The 25,711-nt window shown below is 42.6% G+C and overlaps 7 protein-coding genes across 7 annotated transcripts; all 7 read right to left on the bottom strand.

The window, feature by feature from the left end:
- Positions 1 to 587: 587 nt before the first annotated feature.
- LOC140547176 (uncharacterized) lies at positions 588 to 15,111 on the bottom strand. The gene is made up of 2 exons (XM_072670765.1): positions 14,729 to 15,111; positions 588 to 1,005 (listed from the first exon to the last, which is right to left on the bottom strand). Exons 1-2 carry the CDS (start codon positions 15,109 to 15,111, stop codon positions 588 to 590), a joined length of 801 nt encoding a protein of 266 aa, XP_072526866.1.
- On the bottom strand, positions 1,546 to 2,169 carry LOC140546497 (histone H1-like). Its single transcript, XM_072669829.1, has one exon. It carries the CDS (start codon positions 2,167 to 2,169, stop codon positions 1,546 to 1,548), a length of 624 nt encoding a protein of 207 aa, XP_072525930.1.
- Positions 4,854 to 5,228, bottom strand: LOC140546736 (histone H2B). The gene has a single exon (XM_072670124.1). The coding sequence runs from the start codon at positions 5,226 to 5,228 to the stop codon at positions 4,854 to 4,856; it is 375 nt and encodes a 124-aa protein (XP_072526225.1).
- LOC140546999 (histone H4) lies at positions 6,055 to 6,366 on the bottom strand. The gene has a single exon (XM_072670485.1). The coding sequence runs from the start codon at positions 6,364 to 6,366 to the stop codon at positions 6,055 to 6,057; it is 312 nt and encodes a 103-aa protein (XP_072526586.1).
- Positions 13,671 to 14,081, bottom strand: LOC140546850 (histone H3). The gene has a single exon (XM_072670270.1). It carries the CDS (start codon positions 14,079 to 14,081, stop codon positions 13,671 to 13,673), a length of 411 nt encoding a protein of 136 aa, XP_072526371.1.
- A 578-nt stretch (positions 15,112 to 15,689) lies between the features above and the next one.
- Positions 15,690 to 16,313, bottom strand: LOC140546975 (histone H1-like). The gene has a single exon (XM_072670458.1). The coding sequence runs from the start codon at positions 16,311 to 16,313 to the stop codon at positions 15,690 to 15,692; it is 624 nt and encodes a 207-aa protein (XP_072526559.1).
- A 2,624-nt stretch (positions 16,314 to 18,937) lies between these two features.
- On the bottom strand, positions 18,938 to 19,249 carry LOC140547001 (histone H4). The gene has a single exon (XM_072670486.1). The coding sequence runs from the start codon at positions 19,247 to 19,249 to the stop codon at positions 18,938 to 18,940; it is 312 nt and encodes a 103-aa protein (XP_072526587.1).
- Between the last annotated feature and the right edge of the window lie 6,462 nt (positions 19,250 to 25,711).

The following is a 25,711-nucleotide window of genomic DNA, read 5'->3' as shown; positions in this document are numbered from 1 at the left end:
CATGGCTTTTAAGCTTTCAAGCCGCTTGCCGCTCATTGGGCGTCTTGAAGTTGTCCGTTTCCCATTGGGCGGCCGGCAATGCGTCGGTGACACTATTGGGCGTCTTCTTTTCAAACCTAAAAGCAAAGCGGCGGGCTCCTGTAATACAAAACAACAAAGAAAAAAAAATATATAATAAGAAGAAAAATAATAGGATCAAACTAATCAACATTTGTAAACTAATATACATTACTGCGAACATTACACACAAACATATATATGTGTGTGTCTAATATATATACATATATATATATATATATGAAGGGTGTATACATACACATATGCATGAGGTGTTGGTCTCAGTACGTGAAATATATGAAAAAAATATATCAGCAATTATCTACTCTAGTAACACGAGAGAAAAATAGAAAAAAAGGACGGCGGTGTGTTTATATAATAAATCGGTTCATAAAGCTATTATTTTTATGCAGTTGGAAATCACGTGAAGAATATGTAGTGTTTGTAAAGGAGCAGCACTTTTCTTAGAAAAAAATGGGTGGCTCTTAAAAGAGCCTTTGTGTATGGATAAATCAACGGAGAGCGCCAATTTACTTTGTCTTCACAGTCTTCTCGGTCTTCTTGGGCAGCAGTACAGCCTGAATGTTGGGCAGCACACCACCTTGGGCGATAGTGACTCCTCCGAGCAGTTTGTTCAGCTCCTCGTCGTTACGAACAGCCAGCTGCAGGTGACGGGGGATGATACGGGTCTTCTTGTTGTCGCGGGCGGCGTTGCCAGCCAACTCGAGAATCTCAGCGGTGAGATACTCCAGGACGGCGGCCAAGTAGACGGGAGCGCCGGCGCCGACCCGCTCAGCGTAGTTGCCTTTACGCAGAAGCCTGTGCACACGGCCAACTGGGAACTGCAGTCCGGCGCGGGACGAACGGGTCTTAGCCTTGGCCCTAGCTTTACCACCGGTTTTGCCTCTTCCACTCATGATTCGCGTCAGTCGTGTTCGTCCAACAAAGCTGAAATAATGCACGCCGGCCAACGAGCGCCGTTGATATAGCAAAAACGCCTACGTTCCTATTGGCTAAAAGCTACGCGCACCAACAGCCAATCGCATTTCCGCCGTCAGACTCTAGCGTCCTCCCACCTCTGCTCGCTTTCCTACCCGACCCCCTCCTCCTCTCGTGCTGTGTCTGTGTGAGCGAGAGAGAGAAAGAAAGGAAGGAAGAAAGAAAACGGGTTAAAGAAAGAAACATTTACCCCCACTCGTGCACCGTGTTTCGTTTCCCTTTCCAGCTCAAATGTAACACGTTCGACCAAACAGTGGTCATAGAAGGAAAGACCAAACCAAACCCCAAAGAATATTTATCATATATAATTATTGTTTGGGGTAACTAATGAGAGATATTTTTGTGTTGTTGTTGTTGTTTTTTTTTTTTTTAACAATCATTTCATTGTGCAGTAACAAGGGGGGGAAAGCTGCTTTCTATGAAACTGTGGGTGGCTCTTAAAAGAGCCGTTGAAGAGAGAAATAAGTCATGAAGGTAAACGGCGTAACTTTACTTCTTCTTAGGGGCAGCCTTTTTCGCCTTCGCCGCTTTGGGCTTAGCTGCTTTAGGCTTGACCGTTTTGGCTTTCTTTGGGCTCTTGGTCGCCTTTTTGGGAGCCGCCGGCTTCTTGGCCTTCTTGGGGCTCTTCGCTGCCTTCTTAGCGGCCGCGACGGGCTTCTTGGCCTTCTTGGGGGATTTCTTAGCCGCAGTGGGTTTCTTGGCTGCTACCTTCTTGGGCTTCTTGGCCGCGGCTGGTTTCTTGGCGGCCGGCTTCTTAGCTTTAGGTGCCGGTTTCTTGGCGGCCGGCTTCTTCTTTGCCTTGGCCTGCTTCTTGTTAAGCTTGAAAGAGCCCGACGCGCCGGTGCCTTTGGTCTGCACCAGAGTGCCCTTGGTGACGAGGCTCTTGACGGCGAGCTTAACGCGTGAGTTGTTCTTCTCGACGTCGTAGCCGCCGGCAGCCAGGGCTTTCTTCAGGGCGGCGAGAGACACGCCGCTCCTCTCCTTGGAAGCCGAGACGGCCTTGACGATGAGCTCGCCCACGCTGGGGCCGGCTTTCTTGGGGCGGGCGGCGGCCTTCTTCTTGGGGGCCTTGGCGGGCGCCGAGGCGGCTGGGGCTGGAGCGACTTCTGCCATTGTTCTGCTTTGCTGAGAGCGCGAGTGAGCACAAACTGCTGCAGCGTTCTGTAGAACCTCCCGCTGCAACGAGGGGGCCGGCCCTTAAAAGCCACATGAGAACGTTGTAGACTCAACTCGCTCGATGCCGCAAAGCCGTGTGGCAGCGACAGTCTCGCACTTGTGTTCTCTCTCGGCGTTTGTCGAGCGAAATATGGGCGAAAGCTCAACTTGGCGAGCGTAGAAATGCTCTCTCGTCTCCGAGAGGCTCCACCGTGTGTTGAGAAGACGGGAAGGGCAGCGTAACGACGCCGCGTTTAATACGGCGCTCACCGAAGCGTGCCACGCTACCGGCGTACCGAACAGGCGGCGGCGCATTTGGCGTGCTAATCTGTGGAAAACGGCGACAAAAGGTGCCACGAACTGGGCGAGTGTTATCCGGTGCGTTGGAGGAGAGCCTCGGCGAGAGCGTGCTGGGCATCCGAGACGTGGGTGCGTTGTTTTGCTCGTCGTGCGGGGCGACCTTGAGGAGTGTGTAAAGCACAGTGTTGCCGTGTGTGCGCAGTATGAACGGAACGGCTCTCCATAGGTCCCCTAATACGCACTCGCACCTTCATTTCCTTCATCACCTCAACACACCCAATATACCATAGCCAAAAATCTCATACTAACCCGAACACAAAATAACTGCATCCACCCCCCCACCCTAAAACGCAAAAACAAAATCTTAAAAAAAAGACAAACCTTATTCTAAAAATCACATGAAATAATCATGCCCTTTTTCAAACCCTAATACAAAATAACTGCACCTTCACTCTATCCCCAATACAAAATAAACCCAAGCTCATTTAAACCCTAAAACCCCATTCTCATTTTAACCCTAATAGAAAATAACCATTTTCTCTCTCCAACCCTAAATGAAATAACCCCATCCTTCTTCCAACCATTATACAAAATAACTCCATCCTCATTCGAACCCCTCACATGAAACAACTGCAATCTCATTCTTGTCCTAAAACAAATTAACCCCATCCCTCCCTCTATCTCAATAAGCAACACACCAAACTTTTGCTTTCATTTAACCCATTCCATGCAGTCATGACCATTCTACTTAGATGTGCATTCCTCAGTAGGCCAAGGGCATGTGTATCCAAAACATCAGGCTGATGGCTTATGTTGAAACTGTTTTACTTTTACTGAATCTTCCTTTGTATCCTAAGGCAAAGGCCTAAGCTCACGTTCACTTTAACTCAATCCACCTTCATCATAAACCTGAGGCCTTTGACCGCCATACTATTTTATTTACTCTACCCTCGTCCTTTTGCCTTGCTTCAACCCTCTACATCAAAAGTCTAGCTCTGAACCTATTCTTGCTCGCTCGAATCTCAACATTAACCTAAGGCTTCAACCAAATTCATCTTTTTGTGACCCAACCAAATAGTCCTAATACAAAATAACTCTGTCCTCCCTCTTAACCTAGTACAACATAACCTTAACATCATTCTAACAATGAAACAAAATAACCCCATCCGCCTTCTAACCCCAAAATAAAATAACCCATTTTCATTCATACTCTAATACAAACCCCACCACCTTCTCTCTCCAACCCTAAAATGAAATAACCCCATCCTTCATCCAACCATTATACAAAATCACTCCATCCTCATTCGAACCCCTCACATGAAACAACTGCAATTTCATTCTTGTCCTAAAACAAATTAACCCCATCCTTCCCTCTATCTCAATAAGCAACACACCAAACTTTTGCTTTCATTTAACCCATTCCATGCAGTCATGACCATTCTACTTAGATGTGCAGTCCTCAGTAGGCCGAGGCCATGTGTATCCATGTGTATCCAAAACATCAGGCTGATGGCTTATGTTGAAACTGACTTTCACTGAACCTTCCTTTGTATCCTAAGGCAAAGGCCTAAGCTCACGGTCACTTTAACTCAATCCACCTTCATCACAAACCTGAGGCCTCCTTACAAAGCCACTGTTACTCACTCTTCCTAGATCACATCTGCACTAAACACACTTTCACCACCATACTTTTTTACTTACGCTACCTCAATTTAATTATTCTACCCTCGTCCTTTTGCCTTACTTCGACCCTCTACATCAAAAGCCTTGCTCTGAACCTACTTTTGCTCACTCAAATCCCACCATAAACCTAAGGCTTTAACTAACTTCACCCTTCTGTGACCCAACAAAAAAGGCTTGTGGGGAGCCTAACCGTATGCCTGGTTATATATACTAGACAGCTTTCATTACAAAGATCGGGTGTGTAATTCTAGGGTTTAAGTCAACCCTAGTATGGTTTCCTGCCTCACTCTTCCCCACCTGTAAGGCTGATCTCCTCTGGACTGGTCTTTCACAGGTGATGTGCAGCTTCATTTATCCCACTTAGCACTACAAGCCCACTCCATACAGTTAGTATGGCACAGTATTTTAGTTTGCTGCTCTGTCCCTGAATCCTAGTACACTATACCAATTAAATGCAAACAAACAATTAAGTAAGTTGATTTACATACATCAATAAGTATGTAACAATAAAGGCACTCTCTAATAAATAATAATAATAATAATAATAATAATAATTAGTATTATAACTTACTTGGTTCTTGAATAAAACTGCTCTTTGGAAGAAACCGTGGGTGGCTCTTAAAAGAGCCGTTGGGTTTGGATTAAGCCGCTATCACTATTTACTTGGAGCTCGTGTACTTGGTGACGGCCTTTGTGCCCTCTGACACGGCGTGCTTAGCCAACTCACCGGGAAGGAGCAGACGCACAGCGGTCTGGATCTCCCTAGAGGTGATAGTAGAACGTTTGTTGTAGTGAGCCAAACGAGAAGACTCACCGGCGATGCGCTCGAAGATGTCGTTCACGAACGAGTTCATGATGCCCATCGCTTTAGAGGAGATTCCAGTGTCAGGGTGGACCTGCTTCAGCACCTTGTACACGTAGATGGCATAGCTCTCCTTCCTGGACTTTCTGCGCTTCTTGCCTCCTTTCCCGGCCGTCTTGGTCACGGCTTTCTTGGATCCCTTCTTGGGCGCGGACTTAGCTGGCTCAGGCATACTGCTCCTCGTCGAGTAAGACTGAAGAATGAGGGGGAGGCGATAAGCTCCCACATTATTTAGACTCTAGCATTTTAATTAGACGAGGTACCGCCTCCAGAATGCCGTCAAACGACCATTGGACAACAAATTGTCCGCTCTCTTCTTGCCAACCCCCCACCCTTCATTCCCCTCCCCTCCCCTCCCTCCCCTCCCTCCCCTCCCCTCCCTATTCTCCTCTTCCCTTCCCCCTCCCCTGAGCAGCATTCTCTTTGTTCGCCTACCCGCGCATTTTTACCCACCGTGCAGACGGCACATTATTTTTCGCCACATCGGCGTTGACGGCGATATTCTGAATTTATTCAAACGTTTAATCAACGCATACGGGGGAAATTGAAAACTATATGTATTCTTCATATATATAAAATTAGCTTCTTAACCGGGAGATTCATAACCACCATCATTGACTATATTGAAACAAACAAACAAATATGATTCTTGCAACATTCTTCCCGCGCATTCTTAATCTACAGGGCTGTTTTTCTGTTTTTCGGCACAGCGGCGTTGACGGCGATTTTTTTTCTATCAGGATTTATTAAGACATATAGTTCGGATTTAACCAACGCACACGGGGGGCAAAATGGAAAACAATACATATATACAGACATATCTATTATATGTATATATACACATGTATTCTTCCGGTATATTACATTTTAATACAGAGTATGCGGGAGATCGACTGCCTTATTTGATAACAAACTAAGAATAGAAACAGGCTCTTTTGCTGGATTTGTGGGTGGCTCTTAAAAGAGCCGTTGTGTTTAGAGCTGTTCAGGCCGAGCGTTTAACCTCCGAATCCGTACAGAGTGCGTCCCTGGCGCTTCAGGGCGTACACCACATCCATAGCGGTGACGGTCTTTCTTTTGGCATGCTCAGTGTACGTGACTGCGTCCCTGATCACGTTTTCCAGGAACACTTTGAGCACACCGCGGGTCTCTTCGTAGATCAGACCGGAGATACGCTTGACGCCACCACGACGAGCCAGACGGCGAATAGCCGGCTTTGTGATACCCTGGATGTTATCGCGAAGCACTTTACGATGACGCTTGGCGCCTCCTTTCCCAAGGCCTTTGCCGCCCTTGCCTCTGCCTGACATCCTCGCTGCTTCTTTTCCCAGTCGACGAGAAGAGAATCTATGAAGCTGGGGAGCCAGAGACACGCATGTTATACTCCTCTATAGGACCTAAATGAAAGCAAGGGAACCGAGCGACGTCACAGTACATTAGCTCCGCCTCATACTCTGTACGTGAGCAGAACGCTTGTTTTGCTGTACAGCGTCTCAAACATGCCTAGACCACTCAAAGATTGCACATAAAGCCACTGAGTGGGTAGCCATACAAAATACAGTATATTAATATTAATTCGGAATTAAATATTAATTCCGTACCCTCTGGATGTACTCATGTTCAAAATTCAAAAAAGTGCTCTTTTTGGATTTCATGTGGATTTCATTAACATGTGGTGTACATGGGGGGGGGGGACAATCAATAGTCAAAGTCAAGCAATAATAGCATCACTTCTCAATGCATTTGCAGCATGTCTTCCTTCTACTGCTTGTAGTTTCACAGTCTGGCCACACAATGGCATCCAGACTCCAAGTGTTCTAAAAAGGAATAAACTAATAATAGTAATAATAATAACGCAGCACACTTTGGATCATGCATAACCTTCACTCTGAATACTTTAACTCATCATGATTTAGCTTCGAAACCTACAGCCTAGCTCCAGACCTGCTTGACCTTATAATTAAAAAGTAAGCTAAACTATAATTAGGAGCTAAAATCACTTCTGAAATAGCTTGGTCTTATGGCGAAATCTTAAAATAAATAAATAAATAGCTGAATGAATTAATAAAATTCAGTGACCTAGGCTTAAGATGAACTTACAGTGACTCAAAGTAGGCTCATACACAGCCTCTGACTCCTTTTCACGAAATTTGAAGTGCATAGGGGCCATGTGACCTTTGTAAATAAACATTTATGCACCGTTTTCTTAGAAAGATTACACACTTGACATTATTATTGTTATTATTGTAGTAATTGATTGTGTGTTGTACAATCCTAAACCGCACTCCAGTACTCTCTAGTGCACTAGGTGAGTATAGAAGCCGTTTTTTCGTGACATCGTGCACTCCACAGGGAGTAGTGAGCTGCTTGGGAATTGTTTTTTTTTTGTTTCTTGTTTTTTCTCTCGGTTGACCGATGTCGTTTCGGCAACTAGCTAACGAAAATAATCTTTTGTAAACAAAACACTAGCTAGCAAGCTACACAGGCTGCCCAGCTCTGAAAACCAGAAGATACGCTGTTGGTAGCCGGGTTTAAGCACGACTGTTTCTCCCTCACTTGCTCCAAATAACAATATAGAGAACTACGCACGTGTCCGTAATATCGTTATTTCTGTGATTAATTTTAAGACACCTAGCCATCATGCTACTCTCCAAGGTGGCTTCTCGGTTTCAACCACGACAGTAAACGTATAAATGTTGCTATATACACCGTTTCATAATAAAACTTGACTGACTCGAGCGAGTGTGTATTTATCTGACAGGTATTTACACTCGCTGGCGTATGTTATTGTTTGTACCATCCGAGTTAGCTAGCATGCTAATCGCTTTGTTAGCTCATGTGTGGACCTGAAAAAGCAAGTTAACTCAAATCACTCAACAGCCACCAATCACGGCTGTATTGCGTACTTTTATGCTACAACTCTGCATGTGGTACTGCACTGTGGTCAACAAATAATGACCCCTCATAATTAGGCTCATATTTGCGCTTTACTATTTATGCTGGCCGCGTTAGCCACGCTGCAAATCGCTAAGCTGGCTCCAAGCTATGTACAACTCCACACATAGATCCAGCAACGGCAGTTCTACATCAATTTGCTGTGACTGGGTGTACAACTTTAGGCTCTCGGCAAAATCGAGTTATCGGATATCATTATCTACTTCATTTTTGGCAAGTTAGCAAACGTTATCGTGCTAACAACGACACACCGGAGCTAACCAGGGTCCAGTAGTGTAAGGACTAAAAAAAAAATGACGTTTCACATGTATGAACATTAAAAGTAGCTAACATATGTCTTAACACGACAAATACCTCGGTCAGCCCTCTGATGGCTGTCGCCATGTGCGCCTCGGTCTCGTATACAACAAAGTCACACTACATCACGCCATTCTAACGTGCGCAGCGTTTATTACACACACACACACACGACAAAATTAGTCCTTCCTCAATGCACCTGAATATAAATCACATAAATGGCTATTTAGTACTAGGGTTACGACCTTGCAAGCATAAAACAAGCACCCACGAAGATCAGCCCACTACTGTACACCATGGCACACGGTTTACTTTTTACTGTGACTGGACGTGCAGTTATCGGATTTCATCATTAGATGAAGATATATATATAGAGATATATAGAGATATATAGAGATATATAGATAGATAGATAGATAGATAGATAGATAGATAGATAGATAGATAGATAATCAATAATACGTCATCTATCGAACTTGTAGTTAGTCATCATGGGAATTGTAGTCCTTGATCTTGACACTACAGGATAAAGACACATCGTGTCATTGACACATTGACATAAAGACGTTTAAAGAAACACACAAACCAGTACAGGGTTTGTATTTTCTGTCAGAATGAATGAGTATGCATAAAGCAAGCCATATATATGTCTACAAATGCATGTCTCTCTCTCTCTCTCTCTCTCTCTCTCTCTCTCTCTCTCTCTCTCTCTCTCTCTCTCTCTCTCTTTCTCTCTCTCTCTCTCACACACACACAAACCACCACTGAAATATTTTTGCACATAAAGTAAATTGAGGCCAACTTAAACTAAACCCACACCATTTGGATTCCTCAGGTTTCCACTATACATATTCTAATAACAGCCATATTGGTTAGCAGTTAGTGGAAGAGAAAGGAAGGAAAGAAATTGTGGAAAGCAAAGTATGTTGCAGTTAGTGGATGATAAAGCCTTAGACATATGTTGCAGTTAGTGGATGATAAAGAAATTGTGGTGATATAAAGTGTAAAGCTCATGATGAAGTCAGGGTGAGTGGAAGCAGTTTGGCTTGACCTACCCTTTAGGATTCTGATGGAGTTTCAGGGCTAAGCTTTAAGACTGTGGTCGTAGTACGTGAATGGAGCGTGGATGCCATCTGGTGGTCAAAATGTAAATCTGCAAAATATAAATAGATATATATATATTTTTTTGGTCCACAGAGACATTTAAAGAAGCAAAATCAGAAAGAGGAGAAAGAGTTAAATTTGAGAAGCACAAAAAAGCTAATTCACAAGTGAGTACGGCTGGCTTTTGATACACCTTTGTTAGCACTTTTGTGTTAATTTGTTACTTACCTATGCCTTGAAGAAAGTCTCTGACCTTGCAGGTTAAATGATTTTTTGCGCTGATGGTGCATCCGCTTTCCAATTTTTAGCTTTGCCCCACTTGCCTCCAGCTCTTCAGCCAGGTCTTGATAGCAGAGCGGTGTTCTTTATTGATTTATGATTATTATGTTGACCTCAATATAAGCTGATGCATACATACATACACATAACCATACAACATAGAATTTAAGGGCTCTAAGGGGAGGAGAACAAAGGTCCTACATAGAACTGCACTACTCTACAGTTTGTCTCTTAGTGAGCGAATTGTTGGCTTTTTACCTAACTGATAATAAAGTGCCTTAAATAAAGAGTGCTTCTATCAAGCATTCTTTAACTAAAGACATTTTATCAAGATCTGTAAGGAGATAATACAGTATTGAATATTTTGTTTTCTTCTGTCCTACTTTATCATTAGCATATTGTTAAAACCCAAACAAAATTACGGTGCCCTAAATTAAGTTTTCATTTCATTGCCTGGTAGCATGACAACTGGTTATCATGCTGGCTACTAAAATGCCCAAAAGTTCCTTGGTAGAACTTAGTAGACTTACTGGAGTTCACAACCATCTGTCATATGTAAAAGCTGTAACATTCACACACATACACGTATACATCTATGTTTTTAGCGTTTGCATTTGCGAGTTTGACCACACGATTGCATCCACGCTCCATCCATGACATATATCCACGATCCCAAAACAACGGTGACGTTTGCAATAGGGCACTTCCTAAATCCCTTACACTGTATACACTACACAGAAGTGCACTTCTCTAGTCAAGTCTTTTAGGCTTCTGATGGAGTTTCAAGGCTAGGCCTCAAGACTGTGGTCATAGTACGTAAATGGAGCGTGGATGCCATCGTGTGGTCAAAATGTAAAACAATTAATCTTGCAATTTTTAATTAATTTATTTATTTATTTATTTATTTATTTATTTATTTATTGTCCACGGAGACAATTAAAGAAGCAAAATCAGAAAGAGGAGAAAGAGTTACATTTAAATAGCAGAGAAGCTAACTTACAAGGGAGGAGGCAGTACGGTCGGCTGTTGATAAACTTTTGTTAGCACTTTTGTATTCATTTGTTACTTACCTATGCCTTGAAGAAAGTCTCTGACCTAAACCATGCAGGTTAATTATATATATATATATATATATATATATATATTTTTTTTTTTTTTTTTTTTTGCACCAATTTGAGGGTGCGTATGCTTTTCCATATTTTAGCTTTGCTCCACTGGCCTCCAGCTCCTCGGTCAGGTCTTGATAGCAGATGAGTCAATTTTATTTGGCAAGGTTTTGGTCAGAGACCATCTTTAGTTAGGCATCATGGGAATTGTAGTCGTTGATCTAATACACTACAAGTTAAAGATATAGTGTCCACAGAGACATTTAAAGTAAGAAAGATCAAACACAAATCGAAAAAATGGTATATTATTGCATACAAGGGAAAAGCTCCTAATGAGGCCAACTAAAACTACATGTTTACCCCTTGGATTTCTCAGGCTCGCTTTACATCTTCTAATAAAAGTCATGTTAGATTAGATAAACACAGAGGGAGTTAATGTTGCTTTTATCATATGTTGCAGTTAGTGGATGATAAAGAAATATGGAAAGACATTGTGGTAAGCAAAGTAAGTGTAGAGCTCATGATGAAGTCAGGGTGAGTGGAAGCAGTTTGGCTAGACCTACCCCTTAGGCTTCTGATGGAGTTTCAGGGCTAAGCTTTAAGTCTGTGGTCGTAGTACGTGAATGGAGCGTGGATGCCATCTGGTGGTCAAAATGTAAATCTGCAAAATATAAAACAATTCATCTTTTTGATTTTTTCTTTTTTGGTCCATGCAGACATTTAAAGAAGCAAAATCAGAAAGAGGAGAAAGAGTTAGAAGCTAACTCACAAGGGAGCAAGTCAGTACGGTCGGCTGTTGATAAACTTTTGTTAGCACTTTTGTATTCATTTGTTACTTACCTATGCCTTGAAGAAAGTCTCTGACCGAAACCTTGCAGGGTGCGTATGCTTTTCCATATTTTAGCTTTGCTTCACTGGCCTCCAGCTCCTCAGTCAGGTCTTGATAGCAGATGAGCGGTTTTCTTTATTGATTTATGATTATTATGGGAACCTCAATATAAACTGATACACAGAGTTTAAGGGCTCTAAAGAGAAGGAAACAAAGGTCCTACATAGAAGTGCACTACTCTACAATTTGTCTCAAAGGCTTCTAGCAGTGAGTGAATTGGTGGCTTTTTACCTAACTGCATGCTGTTTGGTTGTCATGATGGCTAATACAGTGCCTTCCTTAAAGACTGCTTCTTTCAAGCATTCTTCAAAACCTTTCCTTCTGTCCGACTTTATCGTTAGCATATTGTTAAAATGAAACCCAAGCCCAAACGAAAATCATCCCAAAAGACATGTAATTACTTTTTAGATTTATTGGTGCAGTTAACAATCATATTTAATGTGTATAAAATTGCCCTAAATTAAGTTTCCATTTCATTGCCTGGCAGCATGAGAACTGGTAACCATGCTGGCTTCTAAAATGCCCTGAACTGAAGTATGCTTCAATAGAAACATTTTTAAAAATGTACTTTAAAAAACACTAACCAAAATAACACCGCAATACAAATGACTTAGTAGACGTATTGGAGTTCACAACCATCTATCAAATGAAAAAGCTGTAACATTCACACACATTCACGAATAAATCTACGTAGTTAACGTTTGCATTTGCCTTGTTTGACCACACGATGGCATCCACGCTCCATCCATGACATATATGCCCATGATCCCAAAACAACGGTGGTCGTTTGCAATGAGCACTTCCAAAAGCCCTTCTATTCACCACACAGAAGAGCACTACTGTACTCAAGGCTCAAAGGCTTCTACTCTCTATTACATAACCGGGTGCATCCTAGGCAGGACAAACACTTTACCCCTGCCAGTATTTATTCACTATTTCTTTTCCCTAGGCTTCTCTAATGATCATTTTACATGTTCTGGGAAGGTTCATTTAATTTGCTCCATACTTCAAGGGTTATACTTCCAGACAAGCTAGACTGTACTAAATAAGGTAATTTTTGAAGTATAGCACAAAACAATACTGACTCAACATTCATTTAATTTTGGCGAGTTTTCCCGCTGATCTGGGTTAATTTTACAAACAATGTGACGGGAAACATGAATTTTATAGAGTTAACATATAGAGTAAACATATAATTTTTTAGAGTTAGACATGCCTTGTTCTGGTAGAGGTATTGAAAGAGATTAAAAACAAACAAACAAACAAACATTCCTCTCCGGACTATACACTTACCTCCTTTACTGCTGCCCTGGTCTCGCTTACTCTCTATGCAATCAAACTCATGTTGCATATGTATGAAACGTAAGTACCCCAAATCAAGCTCTCATTATATGAATATACACATACATTACTCTCTGAAACTGTGCTTGCAGTTGTATAGTTTCACCACGCGGTGGGATCTACGCTCCATCCATGACTAATGCCGTATGTAATAGGCCAAAACCGGCCTAAACACTACATAGTGTAAAGTGTAGTGTTCTACTGAAGCGGCAGTGGCTTCTACTTTCTGCTGGGGTGAATAAACAGTTTCCAAACTATTAAATATGTATAAACATATTGATAGGAATTAAAAGAAAAGTATTCATATGTATTAAAACACGTTAAAAATGGCGATTTTGATGTGAAATATATATATATATATATATATATATATATATATATATATATATATATATATATATATATATATTTATATATACACATACAGAAGTTGCTTTTTTCCCTAATCTTCACAACCACTGTCTCACGGCTGGTTTCGCTCGCTCAATCCTATGGAATTTAGAAGCGCGCGCGTCATAATAGCCTTACATTATATAAACGCAACACCGAGGTGAGGCGGACATTTGCTGTTTCGGCGCGGACACGGGTAGGTGGCTCTTAAAAGAGCCGTTGGGTATTTCAGGTAAACGTCGAAGCGCTCTGTTTAAGCGCGCTCTCCGCGAATACGGCGGGCCAGCTGGATGTCTTTAGGCATGATGGTGACTCTCTTGGCGTGGATAGCGCACAGATTAGTATCTTCAAACAGACCCACCAAGTACGCCTCGCTAGCCTCCTGCAGGGCCATGACGGCGGAGCTCTGGAAGCGGAGATCAGTCTTGAAGTCCTGAGCGATCTCACGCACTAGGCGCTGGAAGGGCAGCTTACGGATCAGCAGCTCAGTAGACTTCTGGTAGCGGCGGATCTCCCTCAGAGCCACGGTGCCGGGCCTGTAACGGTGAGGCTTTTTCACGCCGCCGGTGGCTGGGGCACTCTTGCGAGCAGCCTTGGTGGCGAGCTGCTTCCTCGGGGCCTTGCCACCGGTGGACTTACGGGCGGTCTGCTTGGTTCTTGCCATCGCGTTGAACTCTACTCCTCTCGGGGAAAAGAAAGAGAATGAGTTCTCGCTCGCTTCACATGGCTTTTAAGCTTTCAAGCCGCTTGCCGCTCATTGGGCGTCTTGAAGTTGTCCGTTTCCCATTGGGCGGCCGGCAATGCGTCGGTGACACTATTGGGCGTCTTCTTTTCAAACCTAAAAGCAAAGCGGCGGGCTCCTGTAATACAAAACAACAAAGAAAAAAAAATATATAATAAGAAGAAAAATAATAGGATCAAACTAATCAACATTTGTAAACTAATATACATTACTGCGAACATTACACACAAACATATATATGTGTGTGTCTAATATATATACATATATATATATATATGAAGGGTGTATACATACACATATGCATGAGGTGTTGGTCTCAGTACGTGAAATATATGAAAAAAATATATCAGCAATTATCTACTCTAGTAACACGAGAGAAAAATAGAAAAAAAGGACGGCGGTGTGTTTATATAATAAATCGGTTCATAAAGCTATTATTTTTATGCAGTTGGAAATCACGTGAAGAATATGTAGTGTTTGTAAAGGAGCAGCACTTTTCTTAGAAAAAAATGGGTGGCTCTTAAAAGAGCCTTTGTGTATGGATAAATCAACGGAGAGCGCCAATTTACTTTGTCTTCACAGTCTTCTCGGTCTTCTTGGGCAGCAGTACAGCCTGAATGTTGGGCAGCACACCACCTTGGGCGATAGTGACTCCTCCGAGCAGTTTGTTCAGCTCCTCGTCGTTACGAACAGCCAGCTGCAGGTGACGGGGGATGATACGGGTCTTCTTGTTGTCGCGGGCGGCGTTGCCAGCCAACTCGAGAATCTCAGCGGTGAGATACTCCAGGACGGCGGCCAAGTAGACGGGAGCGCCGGCGCCGACCCGCTCAGCGTAGTTGCCTTTACGCAGAAGCCTGTGCACACGGCCAACTGGGAACTGCAGTCCGGCGCGGGACGAACGGGTCTTAGCCTTGGCCCTAGCTTTACCACCAGTTTTGCCTCTTCCACTCATGATTCGCGTCAGTCGTGTTCGTCCAACAAAGCTGAAATAATGCACGCCGGCCAACGAGCGCCGTTGATATAGCAAAAACGCCTACGTTCCTATTGGCTAAAAGCTACGCGCACCAACAGCCAATCGCATTTCCGCCGTCAGACTCTAGCGTCCTCCCACCTCTGCTCGCTTTCCTACCCGACCCCCTCCTCCTCTCGTGCTGTGTCTGTGTGAGCGAGAGAGAGAAAGAAAGGAAGGAAGAAAGAAAACGGGTTAAAGAAAGAAACATTTACCCCCACTCGTGCACCGTGTTTCGTTTCCCTTTCCAGCTCAAATGTAACACGTTCGACCAAACAGTGGTCATAGAAGGAAAGACCAAACCAAACCCCAAAGAATATTTATCATATATAATTATTGTTTGGGGTAACTAATGAGAGATATTTTTGTGTTGTTGTTGTTGTTTTGTTTTTTTTTAACAATCATTTCATTGTGCAGTAACAAGGGGGGGAAAGCTGCTTTCTATGAAACTGTGGGTGGCTCTTAAAAGAGCCGTTGAAGAGAGAAATAAGTCATGAAGGTAAACGGCGTAACTGTTTACTTTACTTCTTCTTAGGGGCAGCCTTTTTCGCCTTCGCCGCTTTGGGCTTAGCTGCTTTAGGCTTGACCGTTTTGGCTTTCTTTGGGCTCTTGGTCGCCTTTTTGGGAGCCGCCGGCTTCTTGGCCTTCTTGGGGCTCTTCGCTGCCTTCTTAGCGGCCGCGACGGGCTTCTTGGCCTTCTTGGGGGATTTCTTAGCCGCAGTGGGTTTCTTGGCTGCTACCTTCTTGGGCTTCTTGGCCGCGGCTGGTTTCTTGGCGGCCGGCTTCTTAGCTTTAGGTGCCGGTTTCTTGGCGGCCGGCTTCTTCTTTGCCTCGGCCTGCTTCTTGTTAAGCTTGAAAGAGCCCGACGCGCCGGTGCCTTTGGTCTGCACCAGAGTGCCCTTGGTGACGAGGCTCTTGACGGCGAGCTTAACGCGTGAGTTGTTCTTCTCGACGTCGTAGCCGCCGGCAGCCAGGGCTTTCTTCAGGGCGGCGAGAGACACGCCGCTCCTCTCCTTGGAAGCCGAGACGGCCTTGACGATGAGCTCGCCCACGCTGGGGCCGGCTTTCTTGGGGCGGGCGGCGGCCTTCTTCTTGGGGGCCTTGGCGGGCGCCGAGGCGGCTGGGGCTGGAGCGACTTCTGCCATTGTTCTGCTTTGCTGAGAGCGCGAGTGAGCACAAACTGCTGCAGCGTTCTGTAGAACCTCCCGCTGCAGCGAGGGGGCCGGCCCTTAAAAGCCACATGAGAACGTTGTAGACTCAACTCGCTCGATGCCGCAAAGCCGTGTGGCAGCGACAGTCTCGCACTTGTGTTTTCTCTCGGCGTTTGTCGAGCGAAATATGGGCGAAAGCTCAACTTGGCGAGCGTAGAAATGCTCTCTCGTCTCCGAGAGGCTCCACCGTGTGTTGAGAAGACGGGAAGGGCAGCGTAACGACGCCGCGTTTAATACGGCGCTCACCGAAGCGTGCCACGCTACCGGCGTACCGAACGGGCGGCGGCGCATTTGGCGTGCTAATCTGTGGAAAACGGCGACAAAAGGTGCCACGAACTGGGCGAGTGTTATCCGGTGCGTTGGAGGAGAGCCTCGGCGAGAGCGTGCTGGGCATCCGAGACGTGGGTGCGTTGTTTTGCTCGTCGTGCGGGGCGACCTTGAGGAGTGTGTAAAGCACAGTGTTGCCGTGTGTGCGCAGTATGAACGGAACGGCTCTCCATAGGTCCCCTAATACGCACTCGCACCTTCATTTCCTTCATCACCTCAACACACCCAATATACCATAGCCAAAAATCTCATACTAACCCTAACACAAAATAACTGCATCCACCCCCCCACCCTAAAACGCAAAAACAAAATCTTAAAAAAAAGACAAACCTTATTCTAAAAATCACATGAAATAATCATGCCCTTTTTCAAACCCTAATACAAAATAACTGCACCTTCACGCTATCCCCAATACAAAATAAACCCAAGCTCATTTAAACCCTAAAACCCCATTCTCATTTTAACCCTAATAGAAAATAACCATTTTCTCTCTCCAACCCTAAATGAAATAACCCCATCCTTCTTCCAACCATTATACAAAATAACTCCATCCTCATTCGAACCCCTCACATGAAACAACTGCAATCTCATTCTTGTCCTAAAACAAATTAACCCCATCCCTCCCTCTATCTCAATAAGCAACACACCAAACTTTTGCTTTCATTTAACCCATTCCATGCAGTCATGACCATTCTACTTAGATGTGCATTCCTCAGTAGGCCAAGGGCATGTGTATCCAAAACATCAGGCTGATGGCTTATGTTGAAACTGTTTTACTTTTACTGAATCTTCCTTTGTATCCTAAGGCAAAGGCCTAAGCTCACGTTCACTTTAACTCAATCCACCTTCATCATAAACCTGAGGCCTTTGACCGCCATACTATTTTATTTACTCTACCCTCGTCCTTTTGCCTTGCTTCAACCCTCTACATCAAAAGTCTAGCTCTGAACCTATTCTTGCTCGCTCGAATCTCAACATTAACCTAAGGCTTCAACCAAATTCATCTTTTTGTGACCCAACCAAATAGTCCTAATACAAAATAACTCTGTCCTCCCTCTTAACCTAGTACAACATAACCTTAACATCATTCTAACAATGAAACAAAATAACCCCATCCGCCTTCTAACCCCAAAATAAAATAACCCATTTTCATTCATACTCTAATACAAACCCCACCACCTTCTCTCTCCAACCCTAAAATGAAATAACCCCATCCTTCATCCAACCATTATACAAAATCACTCCATCCTCATTCGAACCCCTCACATGAAACAACTGCAATTTCATTCTTGTCCTAAAACAAATTAACCCCATCCTTCCCTCTATCTCAATAAGCAACACACCAAACTTTTGCTTTCATTTAACCCATTCCATGCAGTCATGACCATTCTACTTAGATGTGCAGTCCTCAGTAGGCCGAGGCCATGTGTATCCATGTGTATCCAAAACATCAGGCTGATGGCTTATGTTGAAACTGACTCTAGCATTTTAATTAGACGAGGTACCGCCTCCAGAATGCCGTCAAACGACCATTGGACAACAAATTGTCCGCTCTCTTCTTGCCAACCCCCCACCTTTCATTCCCCTCCCCTCCCCTCCCTCCCCTCCCCTCCCTATTCTCCTCTTCCCTTCCCCCTCCCCTGAGCAGCATTCTCTTTGTTCGCCTACCCGCGCATTTTTACCCACCGTGCAGACGGCACATTATTTTTCGCCACATCGGCGTTGACGGCGATATTCTGAATTTATTCAAACGTTTAATCAACGCATACGGGGGAAATTGAAAACTATATGTATTCTTCATATATATAAAATTAGCTTCTTAACCGGGAGATTCATAACCACCATCATTGACTATATTGAAACAAACAAACAAATATGATTCTTGCAACATTCTTCCCGCGCATTCTTAATCTACAGGGCTGTTTTTCTGTTTTTCGGCACAGCGGCGTTGACGGCGATTTTTTTTCTATCAGGATTTATTAAGACATATAGTTCGGATTTAACCAACGCACACGGGGGGCAAAATGGAAAACAATACATATATACAGACATATCTATTATATGTATATATACACATGTATTCTTCCGGTATATTACATTTTAATACAGAGTATGCGGGAGATCGACTGCCTTATTTGATAACAAACTAAGAATAGAAACAGGCTCTTTTGCTGGATTTGTGGGTGGCTCTTAAAAGAGCCGTTGTGTTTAGAGCTGTTCAGGCCGAGCGTTTAACCTCCGAATCCGTACAGAGTGCGTCCCTGGCGCTTCAGGGCGTACACCACATCCATAGCGGTGACGGTCTTTCTTTTGGCATGCTCAGTGTACGTGACTGCGTCCCTGATCACGTTTTCCAGGAACACTTTGAGCACACCGCGGGTCTCTTCGTAGATCAGACCGGAGATACGCTTGACGCCACCACGACGAGCCAGACGGCGAATAGCCGGCTTTGTGATACCCTGGATGTTATCGCGAAGCACTTTACGATGACGCTTGGCGCCTCCTTTCCCAAGGCCTTTGCCGCCCTTGCCTCTGCCTGACATCCTCGCTGCTTCTTTTCCCAGTCGACGAGAAGAGAATCTATGAAGCTGGGGAGCCAGAGACACGCATGTTATACTCCTCTATAGGACCTAAATGAAAGCAAGGGAACCGAGCGACGTCACAGTACATTAGCTCCGCCTCATACTCTGTACGTGAGCAGAACGCTTGTTTTGCTGTACAGCGTCTCAAACATGCCTAGACCACTCAAAGATTGCACATAAAGCCACTGAGTGGGTAGCCATACAAAATACAGTATATTAATATTAATTCGGAATTAAATATTAATTCCGTACCCTCTGGATGTACTCATGTTCAAAATTCAAAAAAGTGCTCTTTTTGGATTTCATGTGGATTTCATTAACATGTGGTGTACATGGGGGGGGGGGACAATCAATAGTCAAAGTCAAGCAATAATAGCATCACTTCTCAATGCATTTGCAGCATGTCTTCCTTCTACTGCTTGTAGTTTCACAGTCTGGCCACACAATGGCATCCAGACTCCAAGTGTTCTAAAAAGGAATAAACTAATAATAGTAATAATAATAACGCAGCACACTTTGGATCATGCATAACCTTCACTCTGAATACTTTAACTCATCATGATTTAGCTTCGAAACCTACAGCCTAGCTCCAGACCTGCTTGACCTTATAATTAAAAAGTAAGCTAAACTATAATTAGGAGCTAAAATCACTTCTGAAATAGCTTGGTCTTATGGCGAAATCTTAAAATAAATAAATAAATAGCTGAATGAATTAATAAAATTCAGTGACCTAGGCTTAAGATGAACTTACAGTGACTCAAAGTAGGCTCATACACAGCCTCTGACTCCTTTTCACGAAATTTGAAGTGCATAGGGGCCATGTGACCTTTGTAAATAAACATTTATGCACCGTTTTCTTAGAAAGATTACACACTTGACATTATTATTGTTATTATTGTAGTAATTGATTGTGTGTTGTACAATCCTAAACCGCACTCCAGTACTCTCTAGTGCACTAGGTGAGTATAGAAGCCGTTTTTTCGTGACATCGTGCACTCCACAGGGAGTAGTGAGCTGCTTGGGAATTGTTTTTTTTTTGTTTCTTGTTTTTTCTCTCGGTTGACCGATGTCGTTTCGGCAACTAGCTAACGAAAATAATCTTTTGTAAACAAAACACTAGCTAGCAAGCTACACAGGCTGCCCAGCTCTGAAAACCAGAAGATACGCTGTTGGTAGCCGGGTTTAAGCACGACTGTTTCTCCCTCACTTGCTCCAAATAACAATATAGAGAACTACGCACGTGTCCGTAATATCGTTATTTCTGTGATTAATTTTAAGACACCTAGCCATCATGCTACTCTCCAAGGTGGCTTCTCGGTTTCAACCACGACAGTAAACGTATAAATGTTGCTATATACACCGTTTCATAATAAAACTTGACTGACTCGAGCGAGTGTGTATTTATCTGACAGGTATTTACACTCGCTGGCGTATGTTATTGTTTGTACCATCCGAGTTAGCTAGCATGCTAATCGCTTTGTTAGCTCATGTGTGGACCTGAAAAAGCAAGTTAACTCAAATCACTCAACAGCCACCAATCACGGCTGTATTGCGTACTTTTATGCTACAACTCTGCATGTGGTACTGCACTGTGGTCAACAAATAATGACCCCTCATAATTAGGCTCATATTTGCGCTTTACTATTTATGCTGGCCGCGTTAGCCACGCTGCAAATCGCTAAGCTGGCTCCAAGCTATGTACAACTCCACACATAGATCCAGCAACGGCAGTTCTACATCAATTTGCTGTGACTGGGTGTACAACTTTAGGCTCTCGGCAAAATCGAGTTATCGGATATCATTATCTACTTCATTTTTGGCAAGTTAGCAAACGTTATCGTGCTAACAACGACACACCGGAGCTAACCAGGGTCCAGTAGTGTAAGGACTAAAAAAAAAATGACGTTTCACATGTATGAACATTAAAAGTAGCTAACATATGTCTTAACACGACAAATACCTCGGTCAGCCCTCTGATGGCTGTCGCCATGTGCGCCTCGGTCTCGTATACAACAAAGTCACACTACATCACGCCATTCTAACGTGCGCAGCGTTTATTACACACACACACACACGACAAAATTAGTCCTTCCTCAATGCACCTGAATATAAATCACATAAATGGCTATTTAGTACTAGGGTTACGACCTTGCAAGCATAAAACAAGCACCCACGAAGATCAGCCCACTACTGTACACCATGGCACACGGTTTACTTTTTACTGTGACTGGACGTGCAGTTATCGGATTTCATCATTAGATGAAGATATATATATAGAGATATATAGAGATATATAGAGATATATAGATAGATAGATAGATAGATAGATAGATAGATAGATAGATAATCAATAATACGTCATCTATCGAACTTGTAGTTAGTCATCATGGGAATTGTAGTCCTTGATCTTGACACTACAGGATAAAGACACATCGTGTCATTGACACATTGACATAAAGACGTTTAAAGAAACACACAAACCAGTACAGGGTTTGTATTTTCTGTCAGAATGAATGAGTATGCATAAAGCAAGCCATATATATGTCTACAAATGCATGTCTCTCTCTCTCTCTCTCTCTCTCTCTCTCTCTCTCTCTCTCTCTCTCTCTCTCTCTCTCTCTCTCTCTTCTCTCTCTCTCTCTCACACACACACAAACCACCACTGAAATATTTTTGCACATAAAGTAAATTGAGGCCAACTTAAACTAAACCCACACCATTTGGATTCCTCAGGTTTCCACTATACATATTCTAATAACAGCCATATTGGTTAGCAGTTAGTGGAAGAGAAAGGAAGGAAAGAAATTGTGGAAAGCAAAGTATGTTGCAGTTAGTGGATGATAAAGCCTTAGACATATGTTGCAGTTAGTGGATGATAAAGAAATTGTGGTGATATAAAGTGTAAAGCTCATGATGAAGTCAGGGTGAGTGGAAGCAGTTTGGCTTGACCTACCCTTTAGGATTCTGATGGAGTTTCAGGGCTAAGCTTTAAGACTGTGGTCGTAGTACGTGAATGGAGCGTGGATGCCATCTGGTGGTCAAAATGTAAATCTGCAAAATATAAATAGATATATATATATTTTTTTGGTCCACAGAGACATTTAAAGAAGCAAAATCAGAAAGAGGAGAAAGAGTTAAATTTGAGAAGCACAAAAAAGCTAATTCACAAGTGAGTACGGCTGGCTTTTGATACACCTTTGTTAGCACTTTTGTGTTAATTTGTTACTTACCTATGCCTTGAAGAAAGTCTCTGACCTTGCAGGTTAAATGATTTTTTGCGCTGATGGTGCATCCGCTTTCCAATTTTTAGCTTTGCCCCACTTGCCTCCAGCTCTTCAGCCAGGTCTTGATAGCAGAGCGGTGTTCTTTATTGATTTATGATTATTATGTTGACCTCAATATAAGCTGATGCATACATACATACACATAACCATACAACATAGAATTTAAGGGCTCTAAGGGGAGGAGAACAAAGGTCCTACATAGAACTGCACTACTCTACAGTTTGTCTCTTAGTGAGCGAATTGTTGGCTTTTTACCTAACTGATAATAAAGTGCCTTAAATAAAGAGTGCTTCTATCAAGCATTCTTTAACTAAAGACATTTTATCAAGATCTGTAAGGAGATAATACAGTATTGAATATTTTGTTTTCTTCTGTCCTACTTTATCATTAGCATATTGTTAAAACCCAAACAAAATTACGGTGCCCTAAATTAAGTTTTCATTTCATTGCCTGGTAGCATGACAACTGGTTATCATGCTGGCTACTAAAATGCCCAAAAGTTCCTTGGTAGAACTTAGTAGACTTACTGGAGTTCACAACCATCTGTCATATGTAAAAGCTGTAACATTCACACACATACACGTATACATCTATGTTTTTAGCGTTTGCATTTGCGAGTTTGACCACACGATTGCATCCACGCTCCATCCATGACATATATCCACGATCCCAAAACAACGGTGACGTTTGCAATAGGGCACTTCCTAAATCCCTTACACTGTATACACTACACAGAAGTGCACTTCTCTAGTCAAGTCTTTTAGGCTTCTGATGGAGTTTCAAGGCTAGGCCTCAAGACTGTGGTCATAGTACGTAAATGGAGCGTGGATGCCATCGTGTGGTCAAAATGTAAAACAATTAATCTTGCAATTTTTAATTAATTTATTTATTTATTTATTTATTTATTTATTTATTTATTGTCCACGGAGACAATTAAAGAAGCAAAATCAGAAAGAGGAGAAAGAGTTACATTTAAATAGCAGAGAAGCTAACTTACAAGGGAGGAGGCAGTACGGTCGGCTGTTGATAAACTTTTGTTAGCACTTTTGTATTCATTTGTTACTTACCTATGCCTTGAAGAAAGTCTCTGACCTAAACCATGCAGGTTAATTATATATATATATATATATATATATATATATATATTTTTTTTTTTTTTTTTTGCACCAATTTGAGGGTGCGTATGCTTTTCCATATTTTAGCTTTGCTCCACTGGCCTCCAGCTCCTCGGTCAGGTCTTGATAGCAGATGAGTCAATTTTATTTGGCAAGGTTTTGGTCAGAGACCATCTTTAGTTAGGCATCATGGGAATTGTAGTCGTTGATCTAATACACTACAAGTTAAAGATATAGTGTCCACAGAGACATTTAAAGTAAGAAAGATCAAACACAAATCGAAAAAATGGTATATTATTGCATACAAGGGAAAAGCTCCTAATGAGGCCAACTAAAACTACATGTTTACCCCTTGGATTTCTCAGGCTCGCTTTACATCTTCTAATAAAAGTCATGTTAGATTAGATAAACACAGAGGGAGTTAATGTTGCTTTTATCATATGTTGCAGTTAGTGGATGATAAAGAAATATGGAAAGACATTGTGGTAAGCAAAGTAAGTGTAGAGCTCATGATGAAGTCAGGGTGAGTGGAAGCAGTTTGGCTAGACCTACCCCTTAGGCTTCTGATGGAGTTTCAGGGCTAAGCTTTAAGTCTGTGGTCGTAGTACGTGAATGGAGCGTGGATGCCATCTGGTGGTCAAAATGTAAATCTGCAAAATATAAAACAATTCATCTTTTTGATTTTTTCTTTTTTGGTCCATGCAGACATTTAAAGAAGCAAAATCAGAAAGAGGAGAAAGAGTTAGAAGCTAACTCACAAGGGAGCAAGTCAGTACGGTCAGCTGTTGATAAACTTTTGTTAGCACTTTTGTATTCATTTGTTACTTACCTATGCCTTGAAGAAAGTCTCTGACCGAAACCTTGCAGGGTGCGTATGCTTTTCCATATTTTAGCTTTGCTTCACTGGCCTCCAGCTCCTCAGTCAGGTCTTGATAGCAGATGAGCGGTTTTCTTTATTGATTTATGATTATTATGGGAACCTCAATATAAACTGATACACAGAGTTTAAGGGCTCTAAAGAGAAGGAAACAAAGGTCCTACATAGAAGTGCACTACTCTACAATTTGTCTCAAAGGCTTCTAGCAGTGAGTGAATTGGTGGCTTTTTACCTAACTGCATGCTGTTTGGTTGTCATGATGGCTAATACAGTGCCTTCCTTAAAGACTGCTTCTTTCAAGCATTCTTCAAAACCTTTCCTTCTGTCCGACTTTATCGTTAGCATATTGTTAAAATGAAACCCAAGCCCAAACGAAAATCATCCCAAAAGACATGTAATTACTTTTTAGATTTATTGGTGCAGTTAACAATCATATTTAATGTGTATAAAATTGCCCTAAATTAAGTTTCCATTTCATTGCCTGGCAGCATGAGAACTGGTAACCATGCTGGCTTCTAAAATGCCCTGAACTGAAGTATGCTTCAATAGAAACATTTTTAAAAATGTACTTTAAAAAACACTAACCAAAATAACACCGCAATACAAATGACTTAGTAGACGTATTGGAGTTCACAACCATCTATCAAATGAAAAAGCTGTAACATTCACACACATTCACGAATAAATCTACGTAGTTAACGTTTGCATTTGCCTTGTTTGACCACACGATGGCATCCACGCTCCATCCATGACATATATGCCCATGATCCCAAAACAACGGTGGTCGTTTGCAATGAGCACTTCCAAAAGCCCTTCTATTCACCACACAGAAGAGCACTACTGTACTCAAGGCTCAAAGGCTTCTACTCTCTATTACATAACCGGGTGCATCCTAGGCAGGACAAACACTTTACCCCTGCCAGTATTTATTCACTATTTCTTTTCCCTAGGCTTCTCTAATGATCATTTTACATGTTCTGGGAAGGTTCATTTAATTTGCTCCATACTTCAAGGGTTATACTTCCAGACAAGCTAGACTGTACTAAATAAGGTAATTTTTGAAGTATAGCACAAAACAATACTGACTCAACATTCATTTAATTTTGGCGAGTTTTCCCGCTGATCTGGGTTAATTTTACAAACAATG

This window comes from Salminus brasiliensis, chromosome 24 (genome assembly GCF_030463535.1).
Source record: "Salminus brasiliensis chromosome 24, fSalBra1.hap2, whole genome shotgun sequence".
Classification (NCBI taxonomy): Eukaryota; Metazoa; Chordata; class Actinopteri; order Characiformes; family Bryconidae; genus Salminus; species Salminus brasiliensis.
The sequence above is the reverse complement of the archived record's forward strand: the minus strand, read 5'-3'. Positions and strand labels throughout refer to the sequence as shown.

What these genes read in the sequence shown, in the direction of transcription:
- LOC140547001 (XM_072670486.1), bottom strand. Translation starts at nt 19,249, where the DNA reads ATGTCAGGCAGAGGCAAGGGCGGCAAAGGCCTTGGGAAAGGAGGCGCC.
- LOC140547176 (XM_072670765.1), bottom strand. Translation starts at nt 15,111, where the DNA reads ATGAGTGGAAGAGGCAAAACTGGTGGTAAAGCTAGGGCCAAGGCTAAG. An exon ending in GAGAAGACTGTGAAGACAAA is followed by an intron (nt 1,006 to 14,728) that starts GTAAATTGGCGC and finishes GCATTATTTCAG; the next exon opens with CTTTGTTGGACGAACACGAC.
- LOC140546736 (XM_072670124.1), bottom strand. Translation starts at nt 5,228, where the DNA reads ATGCCTGAGCCAGCTAAGTCCGCGCCCAAGAAGGGATCCAAGAAAGCC.
- LOC140546975 (XM_072670458.1), bottom strand. Translation starts at nt 16,313, where the DNA reads ATGGCAGAAGTCGCTCCAGCCCCAGCCGCCTCGGCGCCCGCCAAGGCC.
- LOC140546850 (XM_072670270.1), bottom strand. Translation starts at nt 14,081, where the DNA reads ATGGCAAGAACCAAGCAGACCGCCCGTAAGTCCACCGGTGGCAAGGCC.
- LOC140546999 (XM_072670485.1), bottom strand. Translation starts at nt 6,366, where the DNA reads ATGTCAGGCAGAGGCAAGGGCGGCAAAGGCCTTGGGAAAGGAGGCGCC.
- LOC140546497 (XM_072669829.1), bottom strand. Translation starts at nt 2,169, where the DNA reads ATGGCAGAAGTCGCTCCAGCCCCAGCCGCCTCGGCGCCCGCCAAGGCC.